A 16,850-nucleotide genomic window follows, 5' to 3' on the forward strand; every position below is an offset into this window, starting at 1 on the left:
TCTGAACCCAGAGAGTGTGACCACTATGTTTACCTAAGTGTTACCACTACTTGGGTTACTTGTGTTGTTGAGAGGATTAAATGAGTGAATGAATGTAACATAATAAATAAGTACTCAGAAGAAATTGGCTGCTAATGTCTTTACTATCAGCTCACTCATGCGCTAACTGTATCACATATGAGTATAAGGCATTTCTTTCCTGGCCGGTAGGGCTGATTTGTTGTTTTGTAACCTTATTGCTGTCATTAGCACTGCAAATTGCTTACCAGTTGGAGCTGGCTTTTGGATTTGATATTGTAGAAGAGTCTTGCTGATAATTTGTGTAGCTCTTAAGTGTGTGACTAAACAAAACTTGAACAAGTCCCTACATTTTTCCCATGTAAATGTTTACCAGTAGATGAAATAGCTATTTCACCTATCAGCTCAGGTTATAGATGTTAATATTCCTGAAATCACTTTTCAGGCCCTTCAAAATTCACACTAGAACTTAGTTTCTTTTTAACTTTAAAAAATACATACTTGCCTTCTAGGTAATGAAATTGTGTTGCTAAACTTTGAAAATATGGTAGCTAAATAATTAATGACAACTTTGGGAACCTTTAATTTCTCATGATTTTAAAGAGAACACTCACAAGTATGGCAGTTTTGACTGACAATAGTTTCAAAATTATTTAGCTCTATTTAGCATTTCTCTTTGCTATTTTACATTTTTTATTTTGTTAAAGACTATACTGTATGTGGCATAACATATACATATGGTTCAATAACTTTGTACATTTTTCTGATAATAGATACTATATTACTGGTGTGCTGCTTTGAAAATTATGGTTGGAGGTTGAAATAAAACAATTACCTTATTAATTCCAGCACATTCTACAGGACGGTTTTCAGCCTGAATATGAACAACTGCAATTCTGCCCACTGCCCCAAAGTTTTATAAGTCAGTCTATAAAAAACGTTTTGTATCTAAATCAGTTATTAGGTTTTAAAATGTTAGCAGTACTATGTGGTTTTAGAGTTGGAAGACATTTCATGTGTTTATTCACAATGAAAGGACTTTCTGAATATTTTAGTTGAAGTCCTAGAAAGATGAAAGGACAAACTCAAGCTCTTGCCACATTAACTGGCTTGCCTAAGGGTATCCTCTTAAGTAAGGCGTGAGAACATAGACTGGTGTCCAGGTGGCCACTTGTTCATTTAATTTAAAAATTTTATCATCATGCAAACATAGTTTTTTTCATATGTGCCATTTTAAGGATGGAAGATATATAAAACTTTATTCTTTTCTGACCATACAGAAAGTATTTGCATCTGAGATTTGAATAAATAGGTTCAATTCCAAAGTGTTTTTACATCAACAGGGATATTCTACTGGAAATGTTTATTTGGACCAATAATAAGTGGAATTTGGGTTATCCTAATAGTTGAGTGTTGGTGTGCATTTCTTTCCCAGGTGTTGCTCTGTTGCCTTTTGTGGATGAGCGAAGGCTGCGAGCTGCTCTAGAAGAGGTGTACCCAGACCTCACTCCAGAAGAGAGTAAGAACTACCACTTGGTCTCAACATTGAGTCTGTATTGTACGACTTTACACTTCCCTATGGAATTAGACACTTTCCGTTTGTCAAATTTCACACAAGGGGCATAAACCATTGGTTATTACTTCTTTAAAAACCAAGTCAAATTTGCATCTAAAACGTATTATCCATAAGGGACACCTGGGTGGCTCAGTGGTTGAGCGTCTGCCTTTGGCTTGGGGCATGATCCTGGTGTCCTGGGATCGAGTCCTGCACCGGGCTCCCTGCTGAGGAGACAGCCTGCTTCTCCCTCTCTCAGACTTTCTCTTTCTCAAACATATACATAAAATCTTAAAAAAAAAAAAAAAAAAAAAAACACTTCAAGGGGTGCCTGGATGGCTCAGTCTGTTAAGTGTCATGAGTTCAAGTCCCTTATTGGGCTCCATGTTGGGCATGGGGCCTACTTAAAAAAAAAAAAAAAAGACTTGAAGAATGTCCTTTGACTTTGATTCTTTTTTTATTTTATTTTATTATTTTTTAAAGATTTACTTCTTTTTGAGAGAAAGCGCAAGCATATATGAGGGGAGGAGGGGGAGGAGGGAGAAAGAGAATCCTCAAGCAGACTCCACCCTGAGCGCAGAGCCTGACATGGGGCTCAGTCCCAGAACCCTGAGATTGAGACCTGCGCCAAAATCTAGAGTCAGCCATTTAACTAACTGAGCCACTCAGGTGCCCCTTAACTTTTTGATTCTTATATGACCTGCACACACGGAAATATTTTTCCATGCTGGGAGTGTATTATTTTCCTTCATCTCCCTTCTTCCCTTCATCTCTTCTAAATAACAATAACTTTGTTTAAAAAGTTATGTTGAAACAAAGGCATTCACTCATAGATTGCTAACCTGAATGTTATTTTGTACAAAAAGTGGCATTTAAAATACAGTTAAGGTGGGCCGCCGGGGCTGGTGAAGGATCTCAAGATGGCTGGACGAAAACTTGCTCTAAAAAACATTGACTGGGTAGCTTTTGGGTAGATCATACCCCGAAGCCAGAAGGCCATTGCCAACTCCTTGAAAGCCTGGAATGAGATGCTTACCTCCAGGTTGGCTACTCTTACTGAGAAACCACCTGCTATTGACTGGGCTTACTACAAGGCCAATGTGGCAAAGGCTGGCTTGACTTTGAGAAGAAGTTTAATGCCCTGAAGGTTCCTGTGGCAGAGGATAAATACACTGTCTAGGTGGATGCTGAAGAAAAATAAGATGTGAAAAGCTGTGCTGAGTTTTTGTCTCTCTCAAAGGCCAGGATTAAAGAATATGAAAAACAGCTGGAGAAGATGAAGAATATAATTCCATCTGATCAGATGACTGTTGAGGACTTGAATGAAGTCTTCCCAGAAACCTAATTAGACAAGAAGAAGTATCCCTATTGGCCTCACAAGCCAATCGAAAATTTATAAACTTGAGTTGGGGAGAAAGCCCAGCTTTCAAATTATAAACATTGGACATTAAAAATAGTGATATGGTGAAAAAAAATAAAATACAGTCAAAAGTATAGGGAAATTACAAAGCTAGATTCTTTGGAAAATTTATTTAACACCAGTATAATAAGCCTGTATAGAAGTAATTTCTCTGGCAGCCATCCTTGAATAGTCTTTATTATCAGATCGTATAATTAGTTTGGGTTTTCTCAGGAAATGGTTATATAGTTCTGTATAAATTACTTTGTCCCTTATCTTATAATACTATATATATTCAGATATCTTTTTAGTGACAGTTTTTTTCTGATAGATATTGATCTTTGAGACCTTATTGTCAAACTTGATTTTCTTCTATGGAGACCTCACATTTAGGTCTATTACTTTTAAATTATTTTTATAAACCTTATATTTAAGTTTTTAAAATTTACATGTTTCTTATTTTATTCTCGTAAAAGTTGCTCTTGGAGATATAATTGTTTGATCTTTATTCTTTCCTTATTTTTCCCCCAGCTAAAAGAAACAGTCTTGGAGGTGATGTCTTATTTGTGGGGAAACATCACCCACTTCACGACTTCATTTTAGAACTCTACCAGACAGGTTCCACAGAGGTATGATCTCTTTTTCCATAATGAAGTGCTTTTAGTGTGATTACTTGGTTAATTCATCAGAAATACATTGGTTAAGTTTTGATAAAATAGAAACAGATACACTGTTTTAATCTTTAAAAATCATTTAAAAAGTATAAAATTTTGTGGCATTAGGTCTATGTACAGGATTGTGTAGCCATCACTGCTATCCACTTTCAGAACTTACTACTTCTCAAACAGAAACTGGATATCCCTTAACACATCTCCATTCTTCTTTCCCCTTACTTCTGGTAATCTGTCTTCCACTTTCTGTCTGTATGAATTTACTTGTTCTTTGTAAGTGGAATCCTATAGTATTTGTCCTCTTACGTCTGATGTATTTTACTTAGCATAAGATTTTCAAGGTTCATCCATGTTTTAGCATGCATCAGGACGTCATTCCTTTTATGGCCTTTTCTTTATCCATTCATCTCTTGATAGAAACCTGGGTTGTTTCCTCCTCCTGGCTCTTAAGAATTATGCTACTTTGAGCATTGGTGTATAGGTATATATGTGAGTTCCTGCTTTCCATTCTTTTGGGTATATGATAAGGAATGCATTTTTCCGCAGCCAGTGGATGTACCACCTGAACTATGTCATGGGATTCAGGGGAAGTTTTCGTTGGATGAAGAAGCTGTTCTTCCAGATCAGTAAGCATTCATTTATTCACATTGCGGGGGTTGGGAGGAAGTTTAGCTAGCATTTTTTCCTGGTTGCCTAAATGTTTTATTTTCTGGTAATAGTGAAAAAACAAAACAACCTGCTGGACTATAAAAAAGACTTGGGGTCAGAGCCTAGCTCTTCAGCCCCTGTATATACAGGAGGCCCTGGGGGTCCCTAAAGCCCTTACAGGAGATCCATGAGGTCAAAACTATTTTCATAATAATACTAAGATGCTATTATATTATTTGCTTTTCTCATTCTCTTTCTCTCTTGAGTGTACAGTGGAGTTTTCCAGAAGCTGAATGTAGTGTGATAGCTATCTCAAGAGATTGAATCAGAAGCAGATAAGAGAATCCAGCTATTAAGATAGATATTAAGCCAGATATTAAAGAAATTTTCAAAAATGTAAGACAATGACACTTCTCTTTTTTTTTGCTTTGTAAAAGTTTTTCATAAAAAAATGTTATTTAATGTTAACATGTCATAGGTTTATTGTTATCTTTAAATTAGTATTTCAGAAATTTCTTAGTTTTAATTTTAATAAGTAAATATTGATAGACATAACCGGTATAACCAGGAGCTCTTTGAGGTCCTTTTTAGGACTGTTTTAAATGAGTTCTGAGATCAGAGTTTGGGAATTGCTAGTCAATTGTATCTTCTCTTTTCTAGATAATATTGGGTGGTTTTCCAAAGAAGTGACGCTATTTTGTAATTTCTCTGGCAGTTTGTGAGAGATCTGGTTGCTCTACATTCTTGCAAACCCTTAGAATTGTCATGACCTTAATTTTTGTCAATTTAATGGATGTTTATTGGCACCTTGTGGCTTTCAGTTGCATTTCTCTGATTACTAGTGAAATTGAATGCCATATGGTATATTTATTGACCATTTGATTTTCCTCATTTATAAAGTACCTGTTTTATTCTTCTGTTATTTGTTCCCCCTGGGCACCTTTTTGGTTTGTTTGTATCCTTTACAAATTCTGACATTAGCTATTTGCCAATAATAGTTTTCTGTTATTCCTTGTTAACAAGGAACAGGATTTTTTTTTTTTTTAAGACAGGATCTTTTTTTAAAGATATAATTGGTTATGTCATTTTTGTTGGTACATTTTTAATGATTTCTCTTTCCTAAAGCAACATTTTAATTCCACTTATCCAAAAGGTTATAACTTACTCTCTTCTTTCTCTTTAGAATAGTATGTTCTCCTGTTCCCATGTTACGAGATCTGACACAAAACGCTGCAATCAGGTAAATCTTTCAAAATTCATGCCGTTGGACCAAAACACAGCTCTGAACTTGCAAATAAGTTTAAGATCTCTGAATCACAAGGAAATGGCAGCCATTATTCCACCAGGGCTTTGAGATTGGAGAGTCCCTGTGTTGCAGACCTCAGAACAGAGCCTCTTGACTTTAAATTATGTATATTGTTAAGGTTACTGATTTAACAAGCTTGCTTCTCTGCTTTCTGGTTTCCCCTGACAACATCTGATTCTTCCCGGATTAGGAGAGTGGGAGGTAGAAAGTAGGAGTTCCTAGGAGTAGTTTACTGTGTAGGAGCAAACAGACCTCTTTACCCCAGAGGCCCACACAGCTTATAATAATCTGTGTTATAACAGATTATTGTAATTATACTTACAGGTGTGGCCCTGCAGAGTTTAAAAACAAAACTGTTACATATTGTAATTTTGGTTGAGATAGAAGGAATTTGTAGAAATGTTTACCAACGATTATTATAAACTATATACAGGGCTAATTTCTGCTACCTGGAAGATGTACTTATATTTCATTTCTTGCCTGATGACAGCATTTTCTATATGTAAATATAATTGTTTAGAACACACTTAGTACTCATTTGCCTAATTCTTGCATGTAATCACTAATCTCAACGACAGGGTTTATGTTACCGTTTTCTTAGACAAGACTAAGTTTTAGGCAGGACTAAGACAAACAGATCCTAGTAATTCAAGGATTTTGTAAAAGCCTGCTTGCCTTTTAGACTGTTCCTAAATCCTCCTTTCCCAGTCATACTTACTATTTCTCTTCTCTTGGGAAGTGTTTTAGATTTTATTTAGATCTTTTGTGTAAAGTGTAAGCATGTTAATTTTCCTCTCCTTAATAGATTCAGATAGCAGCTGCCACTTTAGAAAGGCTTTTATTTAAAGAAAACTGTGGTGAATTAAGAAAAATCTTTCTAGATTACTTTTATTTATCTTTAACACATATTTTTAAATCATCTTTTTTTTAAAAAAATATTTTATTTTTATTTATTCATGAGAGACAGAGAGAAAGAGAGGCATAGACATGGGCAGAGGGAGAGGCAGGCTCCTTGCAGGGAGCCCGATATGGGACTTGATCCTGGAACTGGGATCACGCCCTGGGCTGAAGGCAGGCACTCAACTGCTGAGCCACCCAGGCATCCCGTAAATCATCTTTACACATAATTTGTTCTGGTTCTTTGTCTTTGAGCTCTTCTGTTAAGGGTGGGTAAGAATGGTGAGCCAAGCTCTTGGGCTCATCACATTCTGGTTTGGGCAGATCCAGTGGGGACACTATTGACCCTTGTGGTCTCTGCCTTGCAGTGGTGCTTTAGGCTAGTTAATCCCACTGATTCTGTCTTTGGATTGTCATATGCTTCTTTGTGCTTGTCACATGCAGTTTTTCTGCATGTTTTCAGAGGCCTTTCTGCCCAGCCCTCTAGAAGTAGTTAATTCTACTTAACTTCCTGATTAGGATAGAGAATCTTATCCAAGGGAGGAATTACAAAATTGACAAATTCTCTAGCTTCTTTCTGTTTGTATGGTGGTGTTACTGTTAGTTGGCTGCTTCTGATCCTGAAGAGGCCTTTGGTATGATTTGATATCCACTGTGTTCATAAAATTATTAAGTTTACAAGACAAATCCCAGATCTAGGTACATAGTCAGTATGTGTTGAAAATAACCTCACAATAAAATTGATTTGCCTTAATTCTTTAGAGATTTGTGAAAGACCATTTTAACTTTTACCTTATGAGCTAATTTTCTTCTGAGGGATCAACTTTATCAGGTTGATCCAGTTTAGTGCAATTTTTGTGTGTTTATGTTTGTTTGGGGGCTTATTGTTCATCCCAGTGTTGTGTTTGTTTTATAAATGAAAATTTGAGAATGCAGGCCCTGGTGCCAATTGCTTGTTACTACTATTTTGACTACTGGCATTTTTTCCCTTGTCTGTTTGGATGCATCTGGTATTCCATCCCATATTTGAGAAGTTGTTTCTTCAGCTTGGGTTTAGGTGGGTTTTTCCCATCACATAAATCTTTAACCTGTAGTGTTAAAAAAAGCATATGATAGAGGTTATTGAAGTGTTTAAGTTCCTAGAAGGACTCTTAGCGAAGTTTGCTCAGCTGTGACCCAGGGGATCTTTTTTTTTAATTCTGATTCCATAAGTCAACATATTAGTAACTTAATTTTGAATAGAACAGAACTATCTTCCTTAATTTTCCTCATCCTGCTCTTCACTATTGTAATTTGCTTAGAAATATCAGTAGACTGACTTTTTGCTGACTTTAAAATATAGGAGCACCTGGATGGCTCAGTTGGTTAAGTGTCTGCCTTCAGCTTAGGTCATGATCTTAGGATCCTGGGATCAAGCCCTGTGTCAGGCTCCCTGTTCAGCAGGGAGTCTGCTTCTTTCTCCCCCTCTGCCCTTCCCCCTGTTTGTGAGATAGATAGATAGATAGATAGATAGATAGATAGATAGATAGATAGATAGATAAATAGATATTTTTTTAAGGCTTTAAATATATAAAACCCCATATGATTTTAAAATTAAAGAGATGTCTTCCCACTGCAGTGGCACAATTTTCTATTCATCTAGAGGAGTAGACCCCCACACTCTTTTGTTTTACCTTGGACTCAGTGTTCCAGACTTCTCTGTCCAGTGGCTCTTACCAGTTCTTGTTCATCTCCCCTACCCTCCTGTTTTCCCAGTTGCTCAAACTTACATTCTGCTTTCATATTATATACTTTGGCTTCTCATTCTGCATTAATCCCTAGATCTACACGACTCTTCTGGATTTTCTTTTTCCCAATTGTTTTTTGTGTCCGGCTCTTCCCAGTGTACCTATTAGTAGTTTCTTTTTCTTTTTCTTCATTTTGTAGTTTCTTCTCCTGAATTATTGTAATGATCTCCCAGGTAATTTATTTGATTTCATCTTCCCACCAGTCTACTGGCATATGCTATGGGGCTTATCTTTGTTAAACACTACCATTTCTCAGAAATTTTTGCTCTAGAGTGTCAGTGGAATTATAATTACACTTCCTTGCTTTTTCTGTCATGGTTTGACAGAGCCATAGCTCTGTGCCTGAATCCCCACAGATCCTCAAGGACACCTACCTCCTCATTCAACCCAGCTTTTCTCATCAGTATCCTATTGACCTCTCTACCTTCCTTCCATTGTTTCAAATGCTCTTTCCTGTGTAGACTATCTTTCATAGCTTTTTTTCTCTTTAGAAAGATAATCTAGAATTTATGTACTCTTATATGTTATTTTCATCAGTAGCATTGTTAAGTTTTTTTCCCCCCTCATAGCACCTGGCACAATTCTAAACCTGTGTAAAAGCCCAGGTGTTCATAGTGTCTAAGCCCAGTGTTTGCCAAAGTCTTCCAGGAGACCTTACTCCTTCAGAGAAGTGTTTGTTAGACTTTCTATTTATATTCACCTTTGGATGAATCAGGCAAGGGGTAGAATGTTTTATCCCTGTAAGGAGGTTTTTTTTTTTTTTTTTTTAAATGTGAATTTTTAATGTAACCATTATTGCAGTGTTTGTAAGATTTGTGGTTGCCAAGCAGATAACCTGAAATCAGAAGCCTAGAGGAAGTGTAATATGAACAGTCACAGACTTGATGGTGAAAGCTCTTGGGAGGGCTTAATATCCACTGTCTGGTTAACCTCTTCTGATAGAATGTCAGCAAAGACATCTTAAGTCCTATAAACTCTTTAAGTGCTTTAAAATGTCAGGTTATATGAATCATGAAGTTTTTCCTACAAGGACAGTTTGCATTGGTATGCCGATTTAGCATTAATTATGGAATATATCAGGAAAAGGTAGGGTAAAAATATGTAACTTGGTATTTGGAGTTTTCTGCTGTCTTTGTGAAGTGTACTAACACTCTTAAATAGTATTAGTACTCAAAATAGTGTTTCTAAGGATAATTCTTAAAGTGAATTGAGTTGGAAAGGGGTGTTGTACATTCCATTCCTTTTCGGTTGAGACTTTGCTGTAGTATTTTCTTCTTACTAATGGTGTCTAAAGTGCTACTTGTGATACAGATAAAAGCACTGCTCAGTTTTGTTATATTTTCAACCATGCTTAGGTTTACAGTTTTTATATTTTGTCCTTGATGTGTTTGTGATGACAATTAGGTGATTAAAATCATGGAGAGGTTCCCTACCAAGGGAAGGATCTATTATGCCACTCCTGGGTGGGCTGGTGTGGTGGATAGAAGCTTGTGCTGGGTGAGTCAGCCCTGTGCCACCTGGAAGAAGTGGTGAAAAATACTTGTGTTTATAGAGTTCGGTGAAGCTAGATAAAGCAGTATACATCTAAACACAGTTCTCTCTCTCTCTCTCTCTCTCTCTCTCACACACACACACACACACACACACACCACCCCACCCCACCCCACCCCACCCCATGGGGCCACCAGTTGAATGTATAAGCTGTTCTTTAGCTCATTTCCTCCTTGAAGGTGCTTCTGTCTTCATGGTACCACTTTCCCTCCCCCTGCCACTCTCTACAGTTAAACTCTTTTGATGGAAATTTGTCAAAGAGTAATCCATTTTTCTTCTTTATTATTTCTATTATTTTTATTTATGTATTTTATTATAATAACATCATTTCTGTTATTTTAGTTCCTCTGTCTATAAGAATTTTAATTACTTACATAAACGAAAAAATGAGGGAACTTTAAAAGCTTGGATCTCAGTAAAGTTTTACTTTGGTACTTTGACTAATAGGTTCCCCTCTGGTTTATGTGTTTCAGTTTTTGGAGAAGTTTGTTTAGGTTGTGGCTGGTGTTTCACAATGGAAAAGTACAGTTGAGTTGTGCTTTAGCTTCTTTTGTTCTTTAATTTCTTTCTTTCTTTCTTTCTTTTTTTTTTAAGATTTTATTTGTTTATTCATGAGAGACGCAGAGACACAGGCAGAGGGAGAAGCAGGCTCCCCGTGAGGAGCCCGATGAGGGACTCAGTCCCAGACCCCGGGATCACTCCCTGAGCTGAAGGCAGACACTCAACCACTGAGCCACCCAGGTGTCCCTTGTTCTTTAATTTCTAAAAATAAAAGAGTTCGTATATATTTGTGGGAACAAATTACTTTAAAAAAAAAATCAGTGAAAGCTTAACTCATTTTAGAAGAGAATAAGTCTTCAAATTGTTCTTAAAGATCCAAGGGAAAAGAATGCTTTAATCTTTGAGATCAAAAATAGTATTGTTAATAAAAAAAAAAAAAAAATAGTATTGTTTATCCCTTCAGTAGTCATCTCCAAACTTATTTTTAGATGCTCTTTTTTCCATCTCCTAGTGAAGTATATAGATCATTCTGTTAAGTTTGATTTGGAGGGTAAATAGGGAAGATTTTGGAGATTTTTTTTCCTATTATCTTGGAAATTTTTTCCTTTTAGAATATGAGCATGAATGATGGAATTTTTTTTAAAGATTTTATTTATTTATTCATGACAGACACACAGAGGCAGAGAACGCAGGCAGAGGGAGAAGCAGGCTCCCTATGGGGAGCCCGATGTGGGACTCAGTCCCATGACTCCGGGATAACGACCTGAGACAAAGGCAGATGCTCAACCACTAAACCACCCAGGTGCCTTGAATGATGGAATTTTTAGAGTAGTATTATAAAAGAACAATTGACATACAGTAAACTGCACATATTTCATAAATACATGGGTTTGTTTTCTCAAACACTGGTTCAGCTGTCTTATTAAATCTCTTACTATAACCATTGTCCTTCAGGAGAGATTATCCCTGTGAAGCTCTTTTGCCTGGGAAGTTGTTAGCTTGGCCACTTCCTTCATTTAGTTTCTGTCTTTCTGTACATGACTTCTTCATCCCAAGCCCTCACCTGAATATGATCTTCATTCCAGTTCTAGCCCTGCCATTTCTTTTGCCTGCCCAGCATTCCCACCTCCAGCATGTATTGAAGGCTCTTGGGATACCTGGGTGGCTCCAGTGGTTGAGCGTCTGCCTTCGGCTCAGGGCATGGTCCCAGAGTCCCAGGATTGAGTCTCACATTGGGCACCCTGCATGGAGCTTGCTTCTCCATCCATTGCTTATGTCTCTGCCTCTATCTCTGCATCTCTCATGAATAAATAAATAAAATCTTTAAAAAAAAAAAGAAGGCTCTTGCCTAGACTGTGTTGATGATCTTCTTTTGGTTCTCTCCCTCTGCTCTCTTACACACTGCTGCCAGAAGGTTCTTTTTGAATTGCTTCCTTGATGGAGTTTACTCCCTCACTGACTGACTACCTGAACTAACTTCACGTTGTGGTCAGAACAGGACCTCTACAACATTAACCTAGTGCAACCAGCCTGTCTTACTGCCTGCTTCTGTTCACGGACTTGCTCGCTCCAGTCTAGCTCTTCTTAACTAAGGTCCCACTTGGGAGTTAAGGCTTGAGAACTTGAGGTACCTGGGTGACTTGATTGAGCAACGAACTCTTGATCTCAGCTCAGATCTTGATCCTGGGGGTCATGAGTTTGGCTCTTGTGTCCTTAAGAATGGAACTAATTATAGATCTTCTTGGGAGAATTTGAGGATGCAATCACTCAGATCATTTGTATATGGCTTACTTCTATATGGAGAAGGCTGCTCCAATTAAACTGAGCTATTTCTTGGTCCTGGAACCCCTTTCTATGTCTTGGTTACATTTATTTCCTCTCCCATTCTATAACCAGTCCTGTCCCACTTCATATCATGGCCTCTTGGATGATGTTTTCCTTGGTCCCAGGTGAGAGAACCCTCTTCCCTCTCCCCCATACACACATGCTTTTATCCTACACTCACAAAGACTTGTGTGGAAGGCACGTGCACACACATACTGACTCAGCATCTTTCTGCGTCTGTTGTTGCCTCTTCTACTTATGAAAATGTTATTAAGTATTTCCTATTTCCTTTATCAGAAGGGGAGGCAGACTTGATGCCTGGCCAGCATTTGTACCCCATTGCCCACCCTGAGACCATGTATGCTGTGAGAACTCTTAAAGTTTGATTAACTGCTGAAAAGCCCTGCTGACAAAAAAATAACTGCTTTGAGAGGTTCTAAGTTGCAAGTCTTGCTTTATTACTGATTTTTCTCCTTACTATGTATCTGGAAGGCCCAAACAATCCCCTATACTTAACTACCATTTTCTCTGTCACCCTCTTAAACCTGTAACACTGCCCTAGCCACTTTGCCCAGCAGAGAACATTTGAGATAAAGATGGTTGCCAGTGAAGAGTGAGTTGTAAGAGGAATAAATTCAGTAAATGAAGTATTGTTCAGCTGCTCTTGAGCTCAGCATTTTTATTATAAATGAAGTTATTTTTATGTACTTAAAATATACAGTTAAATCCCAGCACAATGAAAATAAGCCCTAATAATTTAAAGTGACAGTTTTTGAAGAGAAAAGAGCTATCTAAAATGTCAAATATATTTTATATGAAACCGTTTTCAACTGTAATCATGGAGGAATTTTAGAAAATATTTAAAAAGCACAAAGAAGGAAAGGAAGTGAAACAGTATCACTGATAACTTTTTGATGAATGTATGTCTAGTTTGTTGTATATATGTATTTTCCCCATGTCAGTAGGTATTCGGTTACTAAATTTTTTTGAAATGTCACTTGAGGATTCCATTTTTAGGGAAACCATAGTTTCTTTAACCAGTCTACTATTATTCATACACTTAAGTTTTTTTCAGCAAAAATACAACTGTTGTGAGCATCCTTAGGTATAACCTAGTTAATAGATGTGAAGTTCTAGAAGAGACATTGCTAGGTTGAAAGGAAAACTTACATACTTACCAGCCTTCGGGACACACAAATCCCACCAGAAAGGAAGCTTGACCCAGCTAATATAGTCTAAGTGTAAAGACTTATAAAATAAGCCTCTGTGTAGTTTTCAAATTGTGACTGCTCCTGATAAAAGAGAAACATTAAGAGAGTATAGTACAGGGTTCCAACTGGGAAATTTATGTTTTTTCTCCTGGATTATTTGTGTATACTTTGTGATTTTGTTTCTAGTGGTGTTTTCATCTTTTCTTTCTTGAAACAAGAACTAATTTTTCCTAAGATGCTTAGGGTAAGTCTTTGCCCTGCACTAAATAAAATGAAAGGTGTTTTTTTTCTTCTTCTTTTTTTTTTGTTATTATAAACCCCTTCCACCTGTCACCAGTATTCTGTTGTAATTTCTCAAGATTTGAGGCAGTTCCTTCTCTCTAATCACCCGCAGTTAGCTAGAGCATGACTTTTCCCACAGAGAAAGTTACATGAAGGCTGTGTACTACGGATTAGCAGCTGTTTGACAAAAAAGATTTGTCATTTGGCAAAACTATTGATTAAAATAATTTCTGGAGAAGACTTCTGAATTTTGGTTACTCTTTTTAAATATGAAAAGTACCTCAGTTTACATAATAGTTAAGCCATGGTCATATAATAAAGTCATAAAATTATATGTTGCTCTCTTCTAGTATTAATTTTAAGGACCCACAGTTTGCTGAAGACTACATTTTTAAAGCTGTAATGCTTCCAGGAGCAAGGTAACAATAATGCAGCTATAAAATATGAACTATCTAGTTTTATTTTGTATGAACAATGCATATCCCAATACACTAATTGTATTTTCAAATGGTCAGAAAACCAACACCAGTACTGAAACCTAGTGACTGGGAAAAGTCCAGCAATGGACGGCAGTGGAAGCCCCAACTTGGCTTTAATCGGGATCGGCGGCCTGTCCACTTGGATCAGGCTGCATTCAGGACTTTAGGGTGAGTGGTAGGTTGCTATCTTTTGTATATTTTGCTTTTTCTGAATCATTCATCAGCATTGTCAGTATTTATGCTACAAATACTTAGACCACTAAATGCAATTCTTTGGCAAATATTTTAATGACTTTGATACTCTTACGCTCTTCATTTAAAAAATTCACTTCTGTTTCTTTGGTTTGTGTGTTGCTTAAGAATTCTATTATTTTCTCCTAAAAGGTTTTCCTATCTTACTGACAGATATTTCAAAGGAATAAAACATATATATAATATATGATCAGTACATGCAGGTAACTCTGATCCAAATTCCTACTTCTTGGAATTTATCTTGAAAAAATAATTTTAGAGAAGCATAAAGTTACATGCCCAAATCTAGAGTGCATTATATTAGTAATAGTCAAATTAAATAAGAATGGTTTAGTAAAATATGAGATGTCACCATGGTAAAGTACTCTATAGGGATACATACTATAATTATGAAGACTATGAAAAATATAGAGTAATGCAAGATATAGAGCAGTATGTATAGTGGTAGCCACAGCATGGGTCCTTGAGGGCAAAACTTGAAATACACACACACACAAAAAAAAGGTAGGCTCACTCTTTATATGAAGTAATTAATACTTAAATTATCAGTTAAGAATTTTGGTATGACAAACTAACATGCTATCACCATTACCATTGGTACTGTTTTGAACTTTGTTAATTATAAATCTTGTAAGTTATTATCTTAATCATATTTAGTAGTAAAGAGACAACTAGCATTAATTTATATCAGTTTGGATGTGATGGATTTATCTATAAATTTTTTTCTGGTTGGTGGGGTCCTTTTACAGCCATGTTATGCCAAGAGGCTCAGGGGCTGGCGTTTATGGCAATGCTGCACCACCACCTGCAACTTATCAAGGAAACTTATACAGGCCGCTGTTGAGAGGACAAGCCCAGATTCCAAAACTTATGTCAAGTAAGTTATTACAAGTTGATTATTTAACATGCTGAATTAAATATTAAATGGACTTAAAAACATAATAATTTAGAAGAACTATAAGCCTTTACTTCTCCATTCCTGGTTGTCTATTACTACCCCACCAAACCATGACAGCATGGCAGGGGAGATGCGACTATGGCAAGATGCTAAACATTTGTTAAATCTAAGGGTTATTTTACTAAGTTTCTAATTGTTTGAAATATTTCATGTAAATTAAATTAACAAAACAGAAGAGGCCACTCTGAGAATTCTTTTTAAACCAAGGTTGAAGTTGTCAGAGAAATACCAGATTAATGTGAAGATTGTTGGGAGGTATTTATGCTATGCACCTACTACTGTATTCATACTAATTAAGTTACAAACCCATTTTTTTTTATGGTGAAAAAATTTATATTAGATTTATAGCCAGCTGGACTCAGTTTAGATGATCCCAATCTGATCAAGATGTTGACCTTGACCACATCAGTGTCATAGAGCTGCTTCACAGCCTGTTTGATCTGGTGCTTATTGGCCTTGACATCCACAATGAACACAAGTGTGTTGTCTTCTGTTTTCTTCATTGCTGACTCAGTAGTCAGGGAGAACTTGATGATGGCATAGTGATCAAGCTTGTTTCTCCTGGGGCAGTCTTTCGAGGATATTTGGGTTGCCTTTGGAGATGCGGCATCTTGGGTTTTCAGAATGTAGGTGATGTAGGGATCTTCTTTTTTGGGGGGACTGCATGCCTTTCATCACTGCTTTCTTAGCTTTCAAAGCCTGCTTTGGCTTTGGCTTTGGGAGGGGCAGGAGCTTCTTTCTTCACCTTCGGCACTATCTTCATAAAAGGGGACAAACCCATTTTTTAACCTGAAGCCCACCCAGATTTTCCTGGTATAATACCCAGGAAGAAATGGGTTCTGAAGGTCTCGTTCTCTCTCAGAGCCCTCTGTTTTCAGTGTACTCTCTCCATGTCTCTGTCTCTGTCTCTCTCTGTGGCTTTGCTGTGTGGCTTAATGACATTGAGTGGAACATTGCTAAGACTCCATGAAAACTATGGAGTTCAGCTATTTTATCTTGTTTAGTGAAACACAGAAGGGGTACAGAATGGACCTTATGAGGATCTGCTTGGTACAGTAGTTTACTTAACTGCTCTTCCCCTGCCCCCAAGATTTAGAAAATAACATTTCTGAGTATTTCCATATGTATCATAATATATATCATATCAAGCCATGCCACATGCAACAGAAGAGTCTAATCACTTTGAAAGCACTCTCTGTGCCCTAACATTTTACTAGTATATGTAAAAGCATATTCATAGCTTATTTATAAAGCTGTTTATTGGTACATTCCTTAGCAGTTCCTTTTTTATGGGCTTTTTACCATGTAGTTCTATCCATAATGGTATCACAGCTTCCAAATAGGGAAAAAAAATTGAGATGCAGAATGCTAGAGCCACGTTTAACCTCTGTGGGTTAGCTTAGCTAGTATTTCTTTCTTTTCTTTTCTTTTCTTTTCTTTTCTTTTCTTTTCTTTTCTTTTCTTTTCTTTTCTTTTTTTTCTTTTTTAAAGATTTTATTTATTTATTCACG

At 36.8% G+C, this 16,850-nt stretch overlaps 1 protein-coding gene across 1 annotated transcript in view; it reads left to right on the forward strand.

Annotated features, from left to right (window-relative positions):
* The window catches only part of XRN2 (5'-3' exoribonuclease 2), an 85,820-nt gene that overhangs the window by 49,181 nt on the left and 19,789 nt on the right, over positions 1-16,850 (forward strand). Inside the window, exons 21-27 of the mRNA XM_041732712.1 lie at positions 1,454-1,537; positions 3,504-3,601; positions 4,190-4,269; positions 5,475-5,531; positions 14,001-14,069; positions 14,166-14,297; positions 15,131-15,258. Of these exons, the coding sequence (XP_041588646.1) occupies positions 1,454-1,537; positions 3,504-3,601; positions 4,190-4,269; positions 5,475-5,531; positions 14,001-14,069; positions 14,166-14,297; positions 15,131-15,258 (648 nt within the window). The remainder of the gene's footprint in view (positions 1-1,453; positions 1,538-3,503; positions 3,602-4,189; positions 4,270-5,474; positions 5,532-14,000; positions 14,070-14,165; positions 14,298-15,130; positions 15,259-16,850) is intronic.

This window comes from Vulpes lagopus, chromosome 18, assembly GCF_018345385.1.
Source record: "Vulpes lagopus strain Blue_001 chromosome 18, ASM1834538v1, whole genome shotgun sequence".
Classification (NCBI taxonomy): domain Eukaryota; kingdom Metazoa; phylum Chordata; class Mammalia; order Carnivora; family Canidae; genus Vulpes; species Vulpes lagopus.